The following is a 17,128-nucleotide window of genomic DNA, read 5'->3' on the forward strand; positions in this document are numbered from 1 at the left end:
GGGATACAAAGCTAATGACTGCCAAGGAAATGAAAATGTCTTAAAACACACAGAAGAAAACAGAAACAAGTTGCAGTTATATGAACATTTATATGACAGAGTTGCAGGGTTTATCTGTGTAATGTTATAAATCCATCATCTTTGCTGTTTTGTCAGTGATCTCCCATCCAACTGAAGGTAGGAAGTGGCTATTAGCTGCTAATTTCATAGCGTTTCGTACAATTCACAACTCTTCAGATACTGAAGCACTTCATGTCTGCATGCAACAAGGTCTGGACAGCATCTAAACTTTGACAAGTTTCAAGAAAGCCATCAAAGTACCAGGCAATGATCATCTCCAACAAGAAAATTAAACCATTGCTCTTTGATGTTCAAAACAATATCACTGCTTAATCTTCCACGCTCAACATTCTTGGAGTTCTACTGACCAGAAACTTAAGCCATTTTAAACACTCTGGTTACAATAGCAGATGATAAGCTGGGAAATTTGCAAGCAGCTGAACTCCTGACTTTCATACTTGTCCATGGCATTTGTTGCTCATCCTTGATTGCCTCTGAGATGATGTGCACAGATGCAAGTGTTTACTGCATCTCAATGACAGAGGTCGGGATGGTTTTAGTTCTAGATATGGAGGTGATGAAGATTGAACAGATTCCTGCTCATCCAGTGGAGAAGCTGCACTCCCAGTGGGAGAACGTGGAACACAGCATCCCTACAGTGTGGAAATAGGCCCTTCAGCCCAACTAGTCCACACTGACCCTCCATAGAGTAACCCACCTAGACCCTTATTACCCTAAATTTACCCCAGACTAATGCACCTAATGTACACATCCTGAACACTATGGGCAATTTAACATGGCCAATTCACCTAATCTGCACATCTTTAGATTGTGGGAGGAAACCAGAGCACCCGGAGGAAACCCACGCAGACATGGGGAGAATGCGCAAACTCCACACAAACAGTCGCCTGAGTTTGGAATTGAACCTGAGTCCGTGGTGCTGTGAGGTTTCATGGATATGGGATAAGGTGTTGCAGTTGGAAAGATGGAGAAGAGCATTTGTGCAGTGGAAAGCCTTGCTTGACACCAGTTTGCACATCCATTGGATGTCTGGTGGATCTGTTGCTGAGGGTCATAACCTGTATCTTGTTAGGCAGCGAGGAAATGATGGTGATGAATTTATACAGGAAGTACATTTGAAAAGGATGCTTCATTGTCTTTTCTGGTTGACAGAATTGAAGGTCTTTGTGTATTTGAAAAAGGCTACGTACAAAGGTTGCTGCTAATCCCTGGATTTTTCTTGGACTTTTCTTGCTTGGAAGATTAGGACTATTGTGCCTCTTGATTAATGGAAATTGCATTATGACTTACTAGGAGCTGTTCAGCCACCAGGAGGAAATGACTGAGGAAAATACTTGCAATGACTCTCCCAGTTGCAGACAGCAGCGAGATCCCTATGTACTTAGCACTGTTGGTTTTATCTCCTTAAGATGGTCACGAAAACAATGTCTCAGTGATCTGCTGGCCACTCTCTTCCTTCCAGACAAAAGGAGATGAGGTCATGTAATTCGTGCCAAGAGGGCTTCCCCATCACTTTTCAGTATTCTGAGGATTCCATTGCCCCAGCAGCCTTGTTGGTTCTCAGCTGTCAGTTGGCCTTTTTATACTTATGTTAGGCTGAAGTTGTGCTGGAGTGGTGGTAGATACCATGCGGTAGGTTGTGGTGCTTCCAGTTCAGGATCACTTTGCTCTTGCGATGCAGTAGCTCCGGGATCTCCTAGATGTTCTCGTCACACCAGTCTTGAATTAGAATCTTCTCACAAGTGCTGTTTATAATGGATTGCAGGGCTGACTTGACACTATGGACATTCTTTGAGGAGAAAGTGAGGTTTGCAGATGCTGGAGATCAGAGCTGAAAATGTGTTGCTGGAAAAGCGCAGCAGGTCAGGCAGCATCCAGGGAACAGGAGAATCGACGTTTCGGGCACAAGCCCTTCTTCAGGAATGAGGAAAGTTTGTCCAGCAGGCTAAGATAAAAGGTAGGGAGGAGGGACTTGGGGGAGGGCCGTCGGAAATGCGATAGGTGGAAAGAGGTCAAGGTGAGGGTGATAGGTCAGACTGGGGTGGGGGTGGAGAGGTCAGGAAGAAGACTGCAGGTTAGGAAGGCGGTGCTGAGTTCGATGGATTTGACTGAGACAAGGTGGGGGGAGGGGAAATGAGGAAACTGTTGAAATCCGAGTTCATCCCTTGTGATTGGAGGGTTCCTAGGCGGAAGATGAGGCGCTCTTTCTCCAACCGTCATGTTGTTGAGGTCTGGCGATGGAGGAGTCCAAAGACCTGCATATCCTTGGTGGAGTGGGAGGGGGAGTTGAAGTGTTGAGCCACAGGGTGGTTGGGTTGGTTGGTCCGGGTGTCCCAGAGGTGTTCTCTGAAACGCTCCACAAGTAGGCGGCCTGTCTCCCCAATATAGAGGAGGCCACATCGGGTGCAGAGGATGCAATAGATGATGTGTGTGGAGGTGCAGGTGAATCTGTGGTGGATATGGAAGTTTCCTTTGGGGCCTTGGAGGGAGGTGAGGGGGGAGGTGTGGGCACAAGTCTTGCACCTCCTGCGGTTGCAGGGGAAGGTGCCGGGAGTGGAGATTGGGTTGGTGGGGGGTGTGGATCTGACGAGGGAGTCACGGAGGGAGTGGTCCTTACGGAATGCTGATATGGACATTCTGTGGATCCTGCTGATTGAGTATCACCAGGTTGGCTGTAAGGCAATGACTATGTAGGTCTTTCTTTGCTGAGTCCTTGAGTCCATCAACATTGAATTTCCTGCACCGATGTTTCTGATGCTATTCCTGTTTTTGGGCTGGCCTGATAGAAATAGTAGACATGATTAGACAATGGCTGGGCCAGCAGTCATCAGCTGAATGTTGCAGTTGCTTTTTGTGTGATAGTCAAGGCAGTTTCAATGCTTGGAGTGAAGGCATTTCCATGAGGTCCTGTATTTATGTCTCTGATGAAAGAGGGTGTGTATGACAATCAATTATGCTCTTGACATTTCCTCAGTAGGAAATCTTTGTTGGTGTTTGCCTTCTCTATGAGCACAAAACTATTAAAACTTGGGTGTTGTCAAACTGAGAGCCAGTGTTAGACAGCAATCACAAGGGTGATAAGTAAAGGTGACAATGTGAATCTTTACAAGATTTTGCTTACGCTAATGTTTACAGAGAATGAAGGCAGGAGGTTAACCAGAAGATCCTGGGAATAGTGGAGACTAGAGACAACAAAGGAATAGATGTTTCAAAAACAGTTGTGCCTGAATACTGCTGGAATCAGGTAGAATCAAACATTACGACAATGTTATGAAGGTGGAAGTCACTTTACTTTTAGTTTACATAGCAACAAAATTAACATTCTGACCTTCACCATGTCCAACTTTGTTAACATGTCAATTTCTTCAAATACTCCATAATGCCTCATGTAGCACTGATCTGCCAGATTATTAATAGCCAATAAGAGGGCACCAAACCCTTCACTCTATGAAGAGAGAGAATAAAGAATGAGGTAACACTTTGACAATGGCATTAAATTACCAATCTGTTACAAAAAGGTCACTAGGTCCAGCATTACAGATTTCCACCCAGCTTTCTGATCCTCCTTATAACCACCTTGGCAGACGTGCATTTGGATAGTCCAAGTATAGATTCCCTTTTGCAATTTGACATCTTGAAACTATCGGTAGAATTTACAGTGTCACACAGCTAGTCCCTTTATTTTTCTAAAAGTTGTTCCTTGGCTCAAGGATACTCTGTCCTTGATCTTTTTCAGAGGGTCAATAAACCGGGCCGGGCTCTGATCAGTCTGATTTGGTACAGAGAATAAAAGGAATTTGAGAGACCTTTTGTTTGTATGTAAACAGATGAGACTTCAGGCCAAAGTGGTCATGTTTTAGAAGTGACCTGTATAAAGAAAGGGGAGTGGTCAGCTCTCCAACTGATCTGGGCAGTTTTAGTTCAATCTTGAGCTAGTTGGAAGTTCAGCAGGAAGCTGTGTGGAATCTCTCTCTCTCTCTTTCACCCTTCAACTTCAATCTGAAAGCATGTGTTCCATTTACACTGGTTTTTAAAGGGAGTTTGCTTATTGGGACTGTTGTGTATATTCGGAACAGCATAATGAAGTCAAGTTGGATAGGTTGAGTTATGTAAGGGTTTTTTATTCTGTTCTTAGTGTTTCCTTGTGTTATTTTGTGAATAAATTTTTGTCTGTTTTAAAATCCAGTAGTGAACCTAGCTAACTTAATCCAGGTAATTTTCTCCATATACTTACCAAAACAAATTGCAAAGTTATGATCTGAGCTGCCTGCTTCAGATTGTTTTGAGTGCTCTGGCTTAGTCCATAACAGACTAGGGGCTCTTTGCGGGGTTTTAAAGAGCGAGTGGTAGGTGCTAGTGTATTTATTTCGGGTGTTGGTTGTGTAGATAAAGTTTGGGATAGGAATGGCTCTTTAAGTTGCCAAAAGTTATCTGGATGTGGATGCGGTGACATTGGAAGTTTTGCAAATAAGTGAATAAGACTAAGTTCCAAGAATTAGCAGAGAAGCTGGAATTGGAACTGCCTGCCTCTGTGAGGAGAGATAATTACAGCAGTAGCTCAGCATTTAAAATTGCTGGAAAATCTATAGAGATGGCAAAAATTCAATTGCATATGAAGCAACTCGAGTAAGAGACAAGAGATAAGGAAAGGGCAGCTGAAATGAAACAGTTTGAGTTACAATTTGAAGCAGAAGAGAGGGAAAAAGAGAGACCAAAAAAAGAAAAAGAGAGAGTGTCTGAACTTCAAAAACTGACACTTAAAAAGGAAAGTCAGTTTAAAAGGCTGGAGATAAAGGCTGAGGATAAGCTTAGTGAGGGGGAGAGAGAGAGAGAGAGAGAGTGGGAGGATGAGAAAGCCCCTGGTAGTCATAAGCCCAGTGAGAAACTGTTTAAGTATTTTCAAGCATTGCCTGAATTTGATGAGAAGGATGTGGAAGCCTTTTTCATCTCATTTGAAAAGATGGCTACACAAATGCAGTGGCAGTGTGGGTTTTGGTGATCCAAACAAAACTTGTAAGTAGGGCTAGTGAGATATTTGCATCACTATCAGACGAGGTATCTGGGGAGTATGAGGAGGTGAAAAAAGCCATTTTAAGTGCATACGAGCTTGTACCAAAAGCCTATAGATAACATTTCAGGAATCTAAGGAGGGACCCTGGTCATACCTATATTGAGTTTGAAAAGATCAAACAGATTAATTTTGATAGATGAGAGCTTTAAAAATCGAGCAAACCTAAGATGCCCTAAGAGAGGTAATTATAGTAGTGCGAACTCATGTGAAAGAGCAGAGAATTAAAACAGCAAGGTTAGCAGCTGAAGTGGCTGATGATTATGAGCTGGTCCATAGTGTAATCCGAAACTTTTTTTGTTCAGGTAAGTGGCACAGAGCAGCGGCAACAAGGTAAACATGCTCTGCTAAGCTGATTCAATTACAGCAGAAAGATGAGGGTTAAAACAGTTATATCTATGGGCGGTATGGTGGCACAGTGGTTAGCACTGCTGCCTCACAGCGCCAGAGACCCAGGTTCAATTCCCGCCTCAGGTGACTCTCTGCGTGGAGTTTGCACATTCTGCCTGTGTCTGCGTGGGTTTCCTCCGGGTGCTCCGGTTTCCTCCCACAGTCCAAAAATGTGCAGGTTAGGTGAATCGGCCAAGTTAAATTGCCCGTAGTGTTAGGTGAAGGGGTAAATGTAGGGGAATGGGTCTGGGTGGGTTGCTCTTCGGCGGATCGGTATGGACTTGATGGCCCGAAGGGCCTGTTTCCACACTGTAAGTAATCTAATCAAAGAAAGTGAGTGCATTCCTGTGTGTTATTACTTAACAAATGATGTCTTAATGAGGAAATGAGACCATCACACATTCATGCATATGAGAAATTGGCTCATCAAATTGTTTTGCCAGTAGGGTATAAAAAGGAAGTGCTGCGAGTGGTGCATGAGGTATCACTTGGGGGTGAGGAAAAGACGAGCTACAATACAAAGACATTTTTACTGGCCTGGAGTACACAAAGATATAGTTGAATTTTGCCAGACGTGTCATACATGTCAGCTAACTGCACCTTAAATACCAATTCCAGCATTTGAGGAACCTTTCACAAGTGTCTTGATTGATTGCATAGATCCCCTACCTCAAACAAAAAGTAGGAATAAGTATTTATTAACAAAAATGGATGTGTCGACTAGATTTCCAGACGCAATCCCATTATGCAACATCACAGCTAAAAGGGTTGTAGAAGAATTACTTAAATCTTTTACTAGATATGGACTACCAATAGAGATCCAGTCAGATCAAGGATCAAACTTCATATCCAAACTATTGAGGAGAAGGTGTTAATGATGACAGCACAGAAGGAAGAACCAATTTCAGAGGATTCTGAATTGGACATTCCTCAAATCAAACTGGACAATGAGGAAGTTGTCATAAAACTGGGATAAACGGAGTTACCTTCCACTAGAAAATCGAAATGACCTGAAAGGGTTATTACTATTACATGGGGAGATATGCAGAAATAAACTGCAAAGTATTAACTTAATTGTGCATAATGAAGATATATAAAATGCTGTTCTGATTAAGCAACATCCCTTTAGGATAACCCTCGAAAGTTAGCACAGGTTCAGAAGGAGTTAGAGCGCATGCTCCAAGATGGCATAATCAAAGTGAGTTACAGTGACTGAGCTCACCCATTGTCATGGTGCCAAAGCCAGATGGTACCCAACGATTAAGTATGGACTATCGCAAAGTCAACACTATTACAAAGACTGATGCATATCTAATTCCATGGTTGGAAGATAGTGTTGAAAAAGCAGGACAAACAACTTACATTTCTAAGTTGGACTTGCTCAGAGGCTACTGGCAAGTACCTCTGCCAGAGAGAGCAATGACAATTTTGGCTTTTGTAAGGCCAAATGGACTATATCAGTTCAAAGTCATGCCATTTGGTATATAAAAAAAATTCAGAGACTGGCTAATATTGTCATTGCCAGATTACCCCATTGTCTGGCATGGTCACCTTCCTGGGCCACGTTATTGGACATAGACAAGATGCAAAAATAAAAGTAATTGGGGAATTTCCCACACCATCGACAAAAAAACAGTACTACGGTTCCTAGCGTTGAGTGGATTTTATCGAAAGTTTGTGCCGAATCTTAGCAGTGTGGCTGCTCCACTCACTGAATTGTTAAAAAAGGGCAAGAAGTTTTAGTGGACAGCAGATTGCAAAAGTGCATTTGACAGCCTAAAAATTGTGTTTACCGCTGCCCCAGTATTAGCCACACCGGAGTAAGCGAAGCTTTTCAAGGTGGTTATCGATGCCAGTGATGTGGGTGTTGGTGCGGTTCTCCTGCAGGAGGATGACGAAGGAATAGAAAAGACCCATTGGGGATTTTTCAAGGAAGTTGAACATTCATCAACAGAAATATTCAACGGTGGAGAAAGAGACTTTAAGCTTGGTGTTGGCATTTCAACATTTCATTGTTTTTATTACGAGCAATGCATCTGAGACAATTGTAAACACTGATCACAACCCATTGAAATTTGTGGGAAAATGTAAGGACAAATATGTCAAACTGTTTAGATGGAGCTTGTTGTTGCAGCCATTCAATTTAACAATTGTGCATGTGGCTGGTTGCAAAAACGTGATTGCTGATGCGTTATCGAGACACAAATAAGATACAGAGGTGTTTGGTGGTGGGTGTATCACTGCTTGAATTTGCATGTGGTTATGCATGTTTGCATGTTTATAGTTAGTATAGCGTATATGTGTGTTTAGACTACTAACCAGGTTTTGAAGTGTTAAAACTGAAGACATTTTTTGGTTTTGATGGCTCATTTTAAGTGGGGGGGGAGAGACTGTTGTGTATATTCGGAACAGCATAATTAAGTCTAGTTGGATAGGCTGAGTTCCGTACGGCTTCTTTATTCTGTTATTTGTGTGTCATCATGTTATTTTGTGAATAAACTTCTGTCTGTTTTAGTCAACCTAGCTAACTTAATCCGGGTAATTTTTACTATACACTAAAACAAATTGCAAAATTATGGTCTGACCTACCTGCTTAAGAATGGTTTGAGTGGTCTGGCTTAATCCATAACAACAGCTTAAGCAGGATGTAAAATCGGTAGTAGTAGATAAATCATCCATTATTCATCCAGCTCGAATTTGCTTTTATTAACTTCAATGGTAAGAAATACAGGGAAAGATGGCCCACCTATTACAGTTCATTTCATCCCACATGAAATGAACAGATATGGAAGTGTTAATAGAATTTTTGAAAATCTCTCGAAAACTAGGCCTATATCTGTGCTGGGAGTGAAGATGTTAATCTGGAACTTGAATCAGTCCTTTGGGCCTTCCTAATTATGATCAATTCCATTAGAACAATCTCTCTTTATTTTGGTTCCAACTATTGCCTCTGAAGTCCAATCATCCAGCCACCTCTCTGCTATCTTCCGTGACCTAATTTATTCCAAATGACATTTTACTCAATTGCTTGGAGTTATGCTGAGTATGCCAGGATTCAGATAGAATACTTTTCCAATCTGACAATAACATTTCAATGGGAAAAGCAAAAGTAATTTTCAGCTTCTCTTTATACTTTTGCATGTCTCTTGTGTTCCAATGAAATTGAATAGGACTGTCCAACTGTGAGCGGAGATTGACCCTGGGCACAATGACTCAGTAATGAAGGACTCCACTTGAATCCTGGTCTGAAACTCATCTGTCTAGGTGTTCTTTACTTGCCTCTTTCCCCATTTGGTCTGAATACTTGCACATCCACTGCTGACCTCTAGCATACAATTCCCAACCTCTCTGTCTACTTTGAATAGGTATATTCATACCCAGCTTGACTTTTGGCATAGTCACTTTCTCAAGTTCCCACACTGTAACATTCTCAGGCAGCTTAGGGTCCCCACCTCACCACCCCGCAATGCCCCTACCTCCAATACAGTGTACTCTAAGTCCTTCCTTCCTGTAAATGTTAAAGGCCTTAAAAGGGGGAAATATATATTCCTTCACACTCCAGCACTGTACATCAGCAAATTGCAGAATGCTTCATTTTCTGTTGATTAGTTTTATTAGGTGAAAAATTGGAGCAAATGCCTCCATTCTACCCAATATATGCTCTTACCAGGTGAAGCAATAGAAGAACATGTCGAGATACCGGGTGGAATTTATTGTAGGCAAATGGGTCTCGTCCACTCACTGAGGAGCCAGAAGCAACCTCATCTTGCCTCTTTTCAGGAAGATGTACTGCACTGAGTGCCACTAAACTGGGCAGTGGGGAGCCTTCCAGAGGATTAAGAAATCATCCATCAATCAGAGCTCTGGGCACGTGCTAACTTCTGTCAGCACTGAATCTACTCAAGACCCAGGATCAACATTGAAGTCAGGCACAGGTGAATGCGGGAGGGAGACCAGTTGAGGGGCCAGGGATGAAGCATGAAAAGGACAGCAGGAGCTTTGGGGATGACGTTTCCTTTGTTCGGCCCAGAAGGGCCGAAGAGGAGGTTTCACGTTGTTCAACAGCAGCCCATGCAGCAAAAACTGATGGACTCCCTGATTAATGTGGGCCCCTACAAAGCAAGTGAAAATCTCAGAGGACTCTCACCAACAGCACAGCATAACCTCTGTACTTCCTCTTATTAACGGTCCTCTTATTATAAAATGATGTATCCTCCATTTATAATTCTAAACCACAGGCAATTCATAAACCTGGTTTCAAAAATCAAACTATTATTACTAAATGAATTAAACATCCCATTTTAGTTGGTAAGTAAAATTTCTTGTAGTACTAAGCACTGAGTCCTTCTTTGCCACTGTAACTTTAACTTTTTCCTCGATTACCTTATGAATGAAATTGCCTCGTTGTAGATTTATTTTCATTTCTATCTGTTTATTCTTCTCCTTTATTTCATCGCATTCCATTTGTCGCACTGAGAGTTGACTATTAATCGTCTATTTAAAAACAAAGTTTTTGATGTTAAGCCAGCCAAAGGAAAGTGATCAATTAATGCAGTTTTACCACATGAACAGAAGCAAATGGTCTCTGCATTAAAAACAGAATTGAATGTTGTTTAGCCATTCTTTATCAAGCCACCACAGTCAGAATATTTGTAGAAATAAGTAAAAATATCCAGGGTGTAAATCTTATGTCACTGGTCATTTAATTATTCCTTCATGAAGTAAGGTGTGAACTCTCTAACACCATTACATGTTGCATAAATGGAGTCTACGATTTACATGGTTATATATTATATCCAGCACAGGAATAGATCATTTAGCCTTACAGATCTACATTGGCATTTTACTCCAAACAATCTTCATCACCTAACCTCAACAACGTATCTTTCCATTTCTTCCCACTTTTGTGTATTGTCCATAAACTTATCTGGACTATTAAATATTCAAAATACTCAAATATTCCTTCAGGTTATGAGTTCTCTGGGTAAATAAGTTTCCTTTGAATTCCCTACTGGATGTGTTGGTGACTTCCCCATATTTATGGGGCTTAATTCAGCATTAGTAGCATTTTGTCTCCATGTCTCCCTTTCAGACTCTGTCATGGTATAAAGACAGGATACCTCAGTTTCTTCAGAAAATTGTCCTAACCAGTTCAATCTTTCACAACAGGTATAATCTCTCAGTTTAAATAGAGGTTAGATCTATTTTGCACATTCTCTTTATTATTTGGAGACCAAGTGTTCAGTTCAGAGTTTGGGAACGCAACAACCGAATAAATTCCAAGACTCTTTCTGGGGATATGGTCTTCAAATGTAAATTATTCCAGAGGAGACCTCATCATGCAATTAGTGGTACCGAATGTTGTTCCTGTGGCAAGTGCTATCTGCAGAGGAGTGGTACAGACAGACAAAAGCTAAGATGGGGTTTGTCACTGCCTGACAAAGGAGAGCAGCCAGCACATTGGAGGGCCAACAGCCTTACTACATACCAAAAAGCGGCCAAATGGTTGACTGAAATGTATTATGCCCGATCTAGAGCTAGACCTTCCCAGTCCAAGTATTTTTGCCATTTAAAAAATCCTTAATTACCCCCTGCACTGAATCAGTCAGCCTTACAAATTGAAAGTTTCCTTCTCACCCTTTCCAGACTGTTAACCAGCTCCTGACGGAGCTTTACAGGCTGTCAATTGGAGGCAGGCAATTTTCAGACTCATCTCATCCCCAAAGTCTCATATTGGAAATCTCAGTGCACCCTGAAGCTTTTGGACTGCAACACGCCATCCAAAAACTCAAACCATTAGTTATTGACTTAGTAACAGGATCCTCTACCTCAATTAATATCTGTAGTTTGAACAGCTCATTTAATAGAGTACAATACCCTGCTTGCAGTTGAGGAATGTAATGCTGCTCCTGTTGTGGCCCCACAGGCAATTGAAAATCCTTATCAGTTACTGTTTAGTTTAACAACAATATTGTGCACAGGAGCTGTAAGTAAATGTATTGCAAGCAAGAGATTAGATTACTTACAGTGTGGAAACAGGCCCTTCGGCCCAACAAGTCCACACCAACCCGCCGAAGCGCACCCACCCAGACCCCTACATTTACCCCTGCACCTAACACTACTGGCAATTTAGCATGGCCAATTCACCTAACCTGCACATTTTTGGACTGTGGGAGGAAACCGGAGCATCCGGAGGAAACCCACACAGACACGGGGAGAATGTGCAAACTCCAAACAGTCAGTCGCCTGAGGCGGTAACTGAGCCCGGGTCTCTGGCGCTGTGAGGCAGCAGTGCTAACCACTGTGCCACCGTGCCGCCCACTAATACACAAACAGGACAATGATAATGCTATGAGCTGGAAACCTAGTCAGTGAAGTACTTTAACTCAATCAAGAAATATACACTGCATTGATAAAAAGCAAAGTGCTTCGACAAATGTAGATGTAATATCATTAAATGCACGTAAAAAAGCACAATACTATGGATACCGTAAATCTGAAAGCAAAACAGAATATTTCTGGAAACACTCAACAGCCCTGAAAACACCTGTGGGGAGAAAAGAGAGTTCATCAGTCTGAAACATTAACTCTGTTTCCATCTCCTCAGAGGCTGCCAAACTGCTGAATATTTTTAACATTTCCTAATTTGATTACAGCAATAAATGCTCCACAGCTACACTGTTGCCACATTGACAAAAACAGAAGAAAGCATTCATATTTATGCAGTTCCTCATCATATATCAAAATGTTTCAAAGCGCAGTTAACAAAGCATTCAAATTTAAATACAGCTCATGTTGACAAAGGCAAATTCGAAATCTACTGGCACATGGAAGGGTTCCAAGAAATGGAGATGGAGATGAAAAATTCATGTAACTGCTCTGGCCGAGGGAGGAATGCTAGCTCAGATACCAGAATAAATCTAAACTCAGAGGTATTCACTTAAGAGATCTTTAACCAAGATATAGTACTTCTTAAACTTCAACTCCTATACGGTAGTGTCTGCCTCAATGACATGCCCAAGTCTTGAAGTATGGATTGAATCCACAGATTCAGAGTCAGCTTGCCAGATAATTAACTGAGCCTAGTTGTTACGTCCCATAAGAAATTAATGTGAAAACTTCCCTGTGTAAAGTTATGTTATACTGTGTTTATTCATTACTTCTCATTCATCTTGCATAAAGACTGCAGTGTAGCTCCGTGTGAAATGGCACATGTCAATGAGGGGAGAGGAGCAGCTGTTGTTTCAATGTCAGGACAGTGATTGAACCAACATACATATTGAGCATTAATGATTTAATGACATGAAAGATAATCAGTTCCTTTTTGGAACTTGCATATTAAATAAAATTTGCATACAAAATTAGCTGCACGGGAGGGAAACAGAAACTAAGTGTGGGATTTTCTGAACCCTTGATTATGATGGGCAATGTTGGAGAACATGGCGAGAACGGAAAAATTAAATTCCCACCCACCCCCGAAAATGCACAGAAATCAGAAAGCATCCCAAGGAGAAAGGGAGTTTTATCTCTGATGGGACCCTTCCCACACAAATTTGTTTTTTTTATCCACCATTTCAAATACTGAATGACCTGCTGAGTTTTTTTTTACCCATTCAACAAGGTTAGTACAATCGCGTCACTGAATTCATAGAATGCACAAGCAGATGCTTGGTTTCTATTTTATCTCCATCTGTATAAAAGCCTTCAGCAAATAGATTGATAAAATAGTTTATACATCTCAAAGAAGGTTTAATAAAAACCATACCAGTTTTGTGGTGTCATATTCTTGATGCAGACTTTCCAAGTCACGCTGGCATTGTTCCATCTCATCTGACAACCTGCTGAGATTATTTATCAAAGCCTCATTGGTGGCTCCAAGGGTTTCATGTTTTCGAATGATACTCATCACCATAGATTCTGAGCTGTACTCCAAGTAGTCTGGAACATATAACAACATCAAAGCAAGACTTGAAATTGTTCATAGTAACTTTTAACAAGGAACAAATTGTTATCATAACCATTATGTCTATAAAAGTATGAAATTGCATACAGCCAGTAACTTGCTGTTAATCCTTTCTAATTGCTTATATGTTTTTAAACTGCATTTCTCAACAGATGACAATCAACAGATTTCCTTTTAAGATATGCAATTTTAAAATGCTCTTTTTTAAAAAATAATTTATGTAATTTCCTTGGGGTTTCTGGCAGTCTTTAACCAATGGAAAGATCAACAGAACCTGCCTGTTGAAACTAGAGACTTCTGGATTTCAATGTATTTTGGTTTGTACTGATGGACTTAAGGAACAGGTAATGAAAATAAATCAAAAACAGTAATAGGAATCAATCTATCCATCTTTCTTTAATGATTAATTGCGGGAAGACAGGACTTGAATTCAGTGTGAGAGAATCTATTATCCATCTTCACAATCAAAGGCCTTCAATGCCAAACTTTTTAAGATAATGAAAGATTAAAATCAAGATATGCAAAAGATATTGTGTTTCCTTTAAAATTTAAATGCTGACATGATAATTTACATTAAATTTCTCCTCGTCACTCTTCCCCATTCAAGAAGTGAAAACTTCATTTCAACTTATATAACAATAAAAATATTTCCACTTTGCAACTATAAACTACATACTTACTTTCAGGCAAATTATCAATTACTTTCAGAAGATAATCTTCATACAATTTGTATTTTGACATACCCCTTTGCAGTTTTCTTTGCCTGTGGACAGTTAGAAAATTGACTAAATATATTTAATTGAGAAAGTCCTATCATAAAAAGTATACAGACAGAGAAATAAGTTACTGTCTGCTTCTGATTAATTCAAAATGAGCCAAAAGTTTTAATTAAGCTACTGAACTATATTCAACTGCCTATCTAATATAGCCAGAGTTCAGAAAAAAATTGCTGAGTACTGCTACAAAGAATCTGGCATTATACTTTGCTCTGTTCAAATAGATCAACAAAATGTGACATGGAGCAATTGCACAAAGAGACTACTCTTTTATATTCTATCACCTGATGAAGGAGCGATGCTCCGAAAGCCAGTGTGCTTCCAATTAAACCTGTTGGACTATAACCTGGTGTTGTGAGATTTTTAACTTTGTACTCTTTTATATTGGTCACTATTTCAACAGCAACAACATGTATCCATATGGCACCTTAAAAATAAACATCCAATGGTGGTTCAGGAGGTTATTATACACCAAAATAATACAAAGCTACATCAAATGGTTGATCAAAGACATTTGGAGAACTGGCTTTCACAGAAGAAAGTGGAAACTTCAGAGATTAATATTTAGACAAGGAAAGACACAGGCCTCAACAGCAGCACAAGTTAAATAAAAAATCAATATGTTCTGAGGAAGGGACTCAAGACATAAGCTCTGAATTCTTTCCACAGATGCTGCCAGCTTTTCCAGCAATTTCTATTTTTGTTTAAAAAATATCAAGGAATCATAAATGCTCGAATTTGACAGTGCACCAAGTTCAGCAGGTTAGGGATTGAAGGAAAATACAAAGTTTTTATTGTGGGGGGTTGGTAAAACAAAAAGATGGAGAGTTTTCGAAAACAAGAACAAGACTTCAAAATCACAACATTGATTAATAGGTACCAACTTAGATGAGCAAGCACAGGAATGGTAATGATCTTGGACTTATAGCAAGTTAAGATATTGTTATGAAGCCATGATTTATAACAAATGACTTTACTAATTTCCTGGATTAGTAGTGCTGGAAGAGCACAGCAGTTCAGGCAGCATGAAGGAGCTTTGAAATCGACGTTTCGAGCAAAAGCCCTTCATCAGGAATAAAGGCAGAGAGCCTGAAGCATGGAGAGATAAGCTAGAGGAAGGTGGGGGTGGGGAGAAAGTAGCATAGAGTACAATGGGTGAGTGGGGGAGGGGATGAAGGTGCTAGGTCAGGGAGGAGAGGGTGGAGTGGATAGGTGGAAAAGGAGATAGGCAGGCAGGACAAGTCCGGACAAATCATGGGGACAGTGCTGAGCTGCAAGTTTGGAACTAGGGTGAGGTGGGGGAAGGGGAAATGAGGAAACTGTTGAAGTCCACATTGATGCCTTGGGGTTGAAGTGTTCCGAGGCGGAAGATGAAGCGTTCTTCCTCCAGGCGTCTGGTGGTGAGGGAGCGGCGGTGAAGGAGGCCCAGGACCTCCATGTCCTCGGCAGAGTGGGAGGTGGAGTTGAAATGTTGGGCCACGGGGCGGTGTGGTTGATTGGTGCGGGTGTCCCGGAGATGTTCCCTAAAGCGCTCTGCTAGGAGGCGCCCAGTCTCCCCAGAGTAGAGGAGACCACATCGGGAGCAACAGATACAATAAATGATATTAGTGGATGTGCAAGTAAAACTTTGATGGATGTGGAAGGCTCCTTTAGGGCCTTGGATAGAGGTGAAGGAGGAGGTGTGGGCACAGGTTTTACAGTTCCTGCAGTGGCAGGGGAAGGTGCCAGGATGGGAGGGCGGGTTGTAGGGGGGGGGCGTGGACCCTTGGATGCTGCCTGAACTGCTGTGTTCTTCCAGCACCACTAATCCAGGATCTGGTTTCCAGCATCTGCAGTCATTGTTTTTACCTCTTTACTAATTTCCTGGCTGGAACAAAAGCCGCATTCCAGTGATTTGAAACACAGCTTTTAAAGAAGGCAAAGTATTAATATCCTTGTAATTATAAAGACCTTATATGGGCCTCCATATCTTACTTCATGCAAGATCATACAGATATTTTAAAGAATGAAATCTTGCAGCTGCTGTCTGCAGAAAAAGATACATCACTTGTGCAGTTTTTTTTTAGATTAGATTACTTACAGTGTGGAAACAGGCCCTTCGGCCCAACAAGTCCACACCGACCCGCCGAAGCGTAACCCACCCATACCCCTACATTTACCCCTTTACCTAACACTACGGGCAATTTAGCATGGCCAATTCACCTGACTTGCACATCTTTGGACTGTGGGAGGAAACCGGAGCCCCCAGAGGAAACCCACGCAGACACGGGGAGAACGTGCAAACTCCACACAGTCAGTCGCCTGAGTCGGGAATTGAACCCGGGTCTCTGGCGCTGCGAGGCAGCAGTGCTAACCACTGTGCCACCGTGCCGCCCACAAACTGCTTTGATGCAAAAACATAAGAATTGCCATGTTCAGCATAGATTTATTCTTGCACTTTTCCCCAACTCAAATTTCCTGGGAGCGTTACAATATCCATCAAGGAATCAATTATACCAGTGAGGCGAGATGATACCTTGGCAGGATCATCAACTGAAGCCATATGGTTAGAAGTACAAAATGCAAAAAGAACAAAAACACTTATGTACTAAAGGCCCCCAAACAGAAGACATAGAGGATTAAGTAAGTCATCAACTTTCAGACTGGCTTCAGAATAACAGGGTAAAATAGTATGGGTTTATTCACCCAAACATTATCTGGGATAGTTTCAGTGTTCAAGGTAGTGTGATGAGACTGTAACTTTAGGAGGCGTATTTTGTTCTGGTTTCTTTTAGAGAAAGGCTGGAGGACAGGTGACGAGCAACCTGAGAAGATAAACAACTTGTGAAGCTTTGGGTGTTTTATTTTTAA

At 41.3% G+C, this 17,128-nt stretch overlaps 1 protein-coding gene across 2 annotated transcripts in view; it reads right to left on the reverse strand.

Moving 5' to 3' along the window:
• The window catches only part of ccdc197 (coiled-coil domain containing 197), a 55,337-nt gene that overhangs the window by 4,858 nt on the left and 33,351 nt on the right, over window positions 1-17,128 (reverse strand). For both annotated transcript variants that reach the window (XM_087989672.1, XM_087989673.1), the window contains 4 exons: window positions 14,183-14,265; window positions 13,305-13,477; window positions 9,923-10,033; window positions 3,410-3,526 (listed from right to left, as the gene is read on the reverse strand). In XM_087989672.1, coding sequence (XP_087845798.1) covers window positions 3,410-3,526; window positions 9,923-10,033; window positions 13,305-13,477; window positions 14,183-14,265 — 484 coding nt within the window. The remainder of the gene's footprint in view (window positions 1-3,409; window positions 3,527-9,922; window positions 10,034-13,304; window positions 13,478-14,182; window positions 14,266-17,128) is intronic.

The sequence above is a fragment of the Chiloscyllium plagiosum genome, unplaced genomic scaffold (genome assembly GCF_037043375.1).
Source record: "Chiloscyllium plagiosum isolate Xiang-an unplaced genomic scaffold, Cpla_swu_hap1 HiC_scaffold_8, whole genome shotgun sequence".
Lineage (NCBI taxonomy): Eukaryota > Metazoa > Chordata > Chondrichthyes > Orectolobiformes > Hemiscylliidae > Chiloscyllium > Chiloscyllium plagiosum.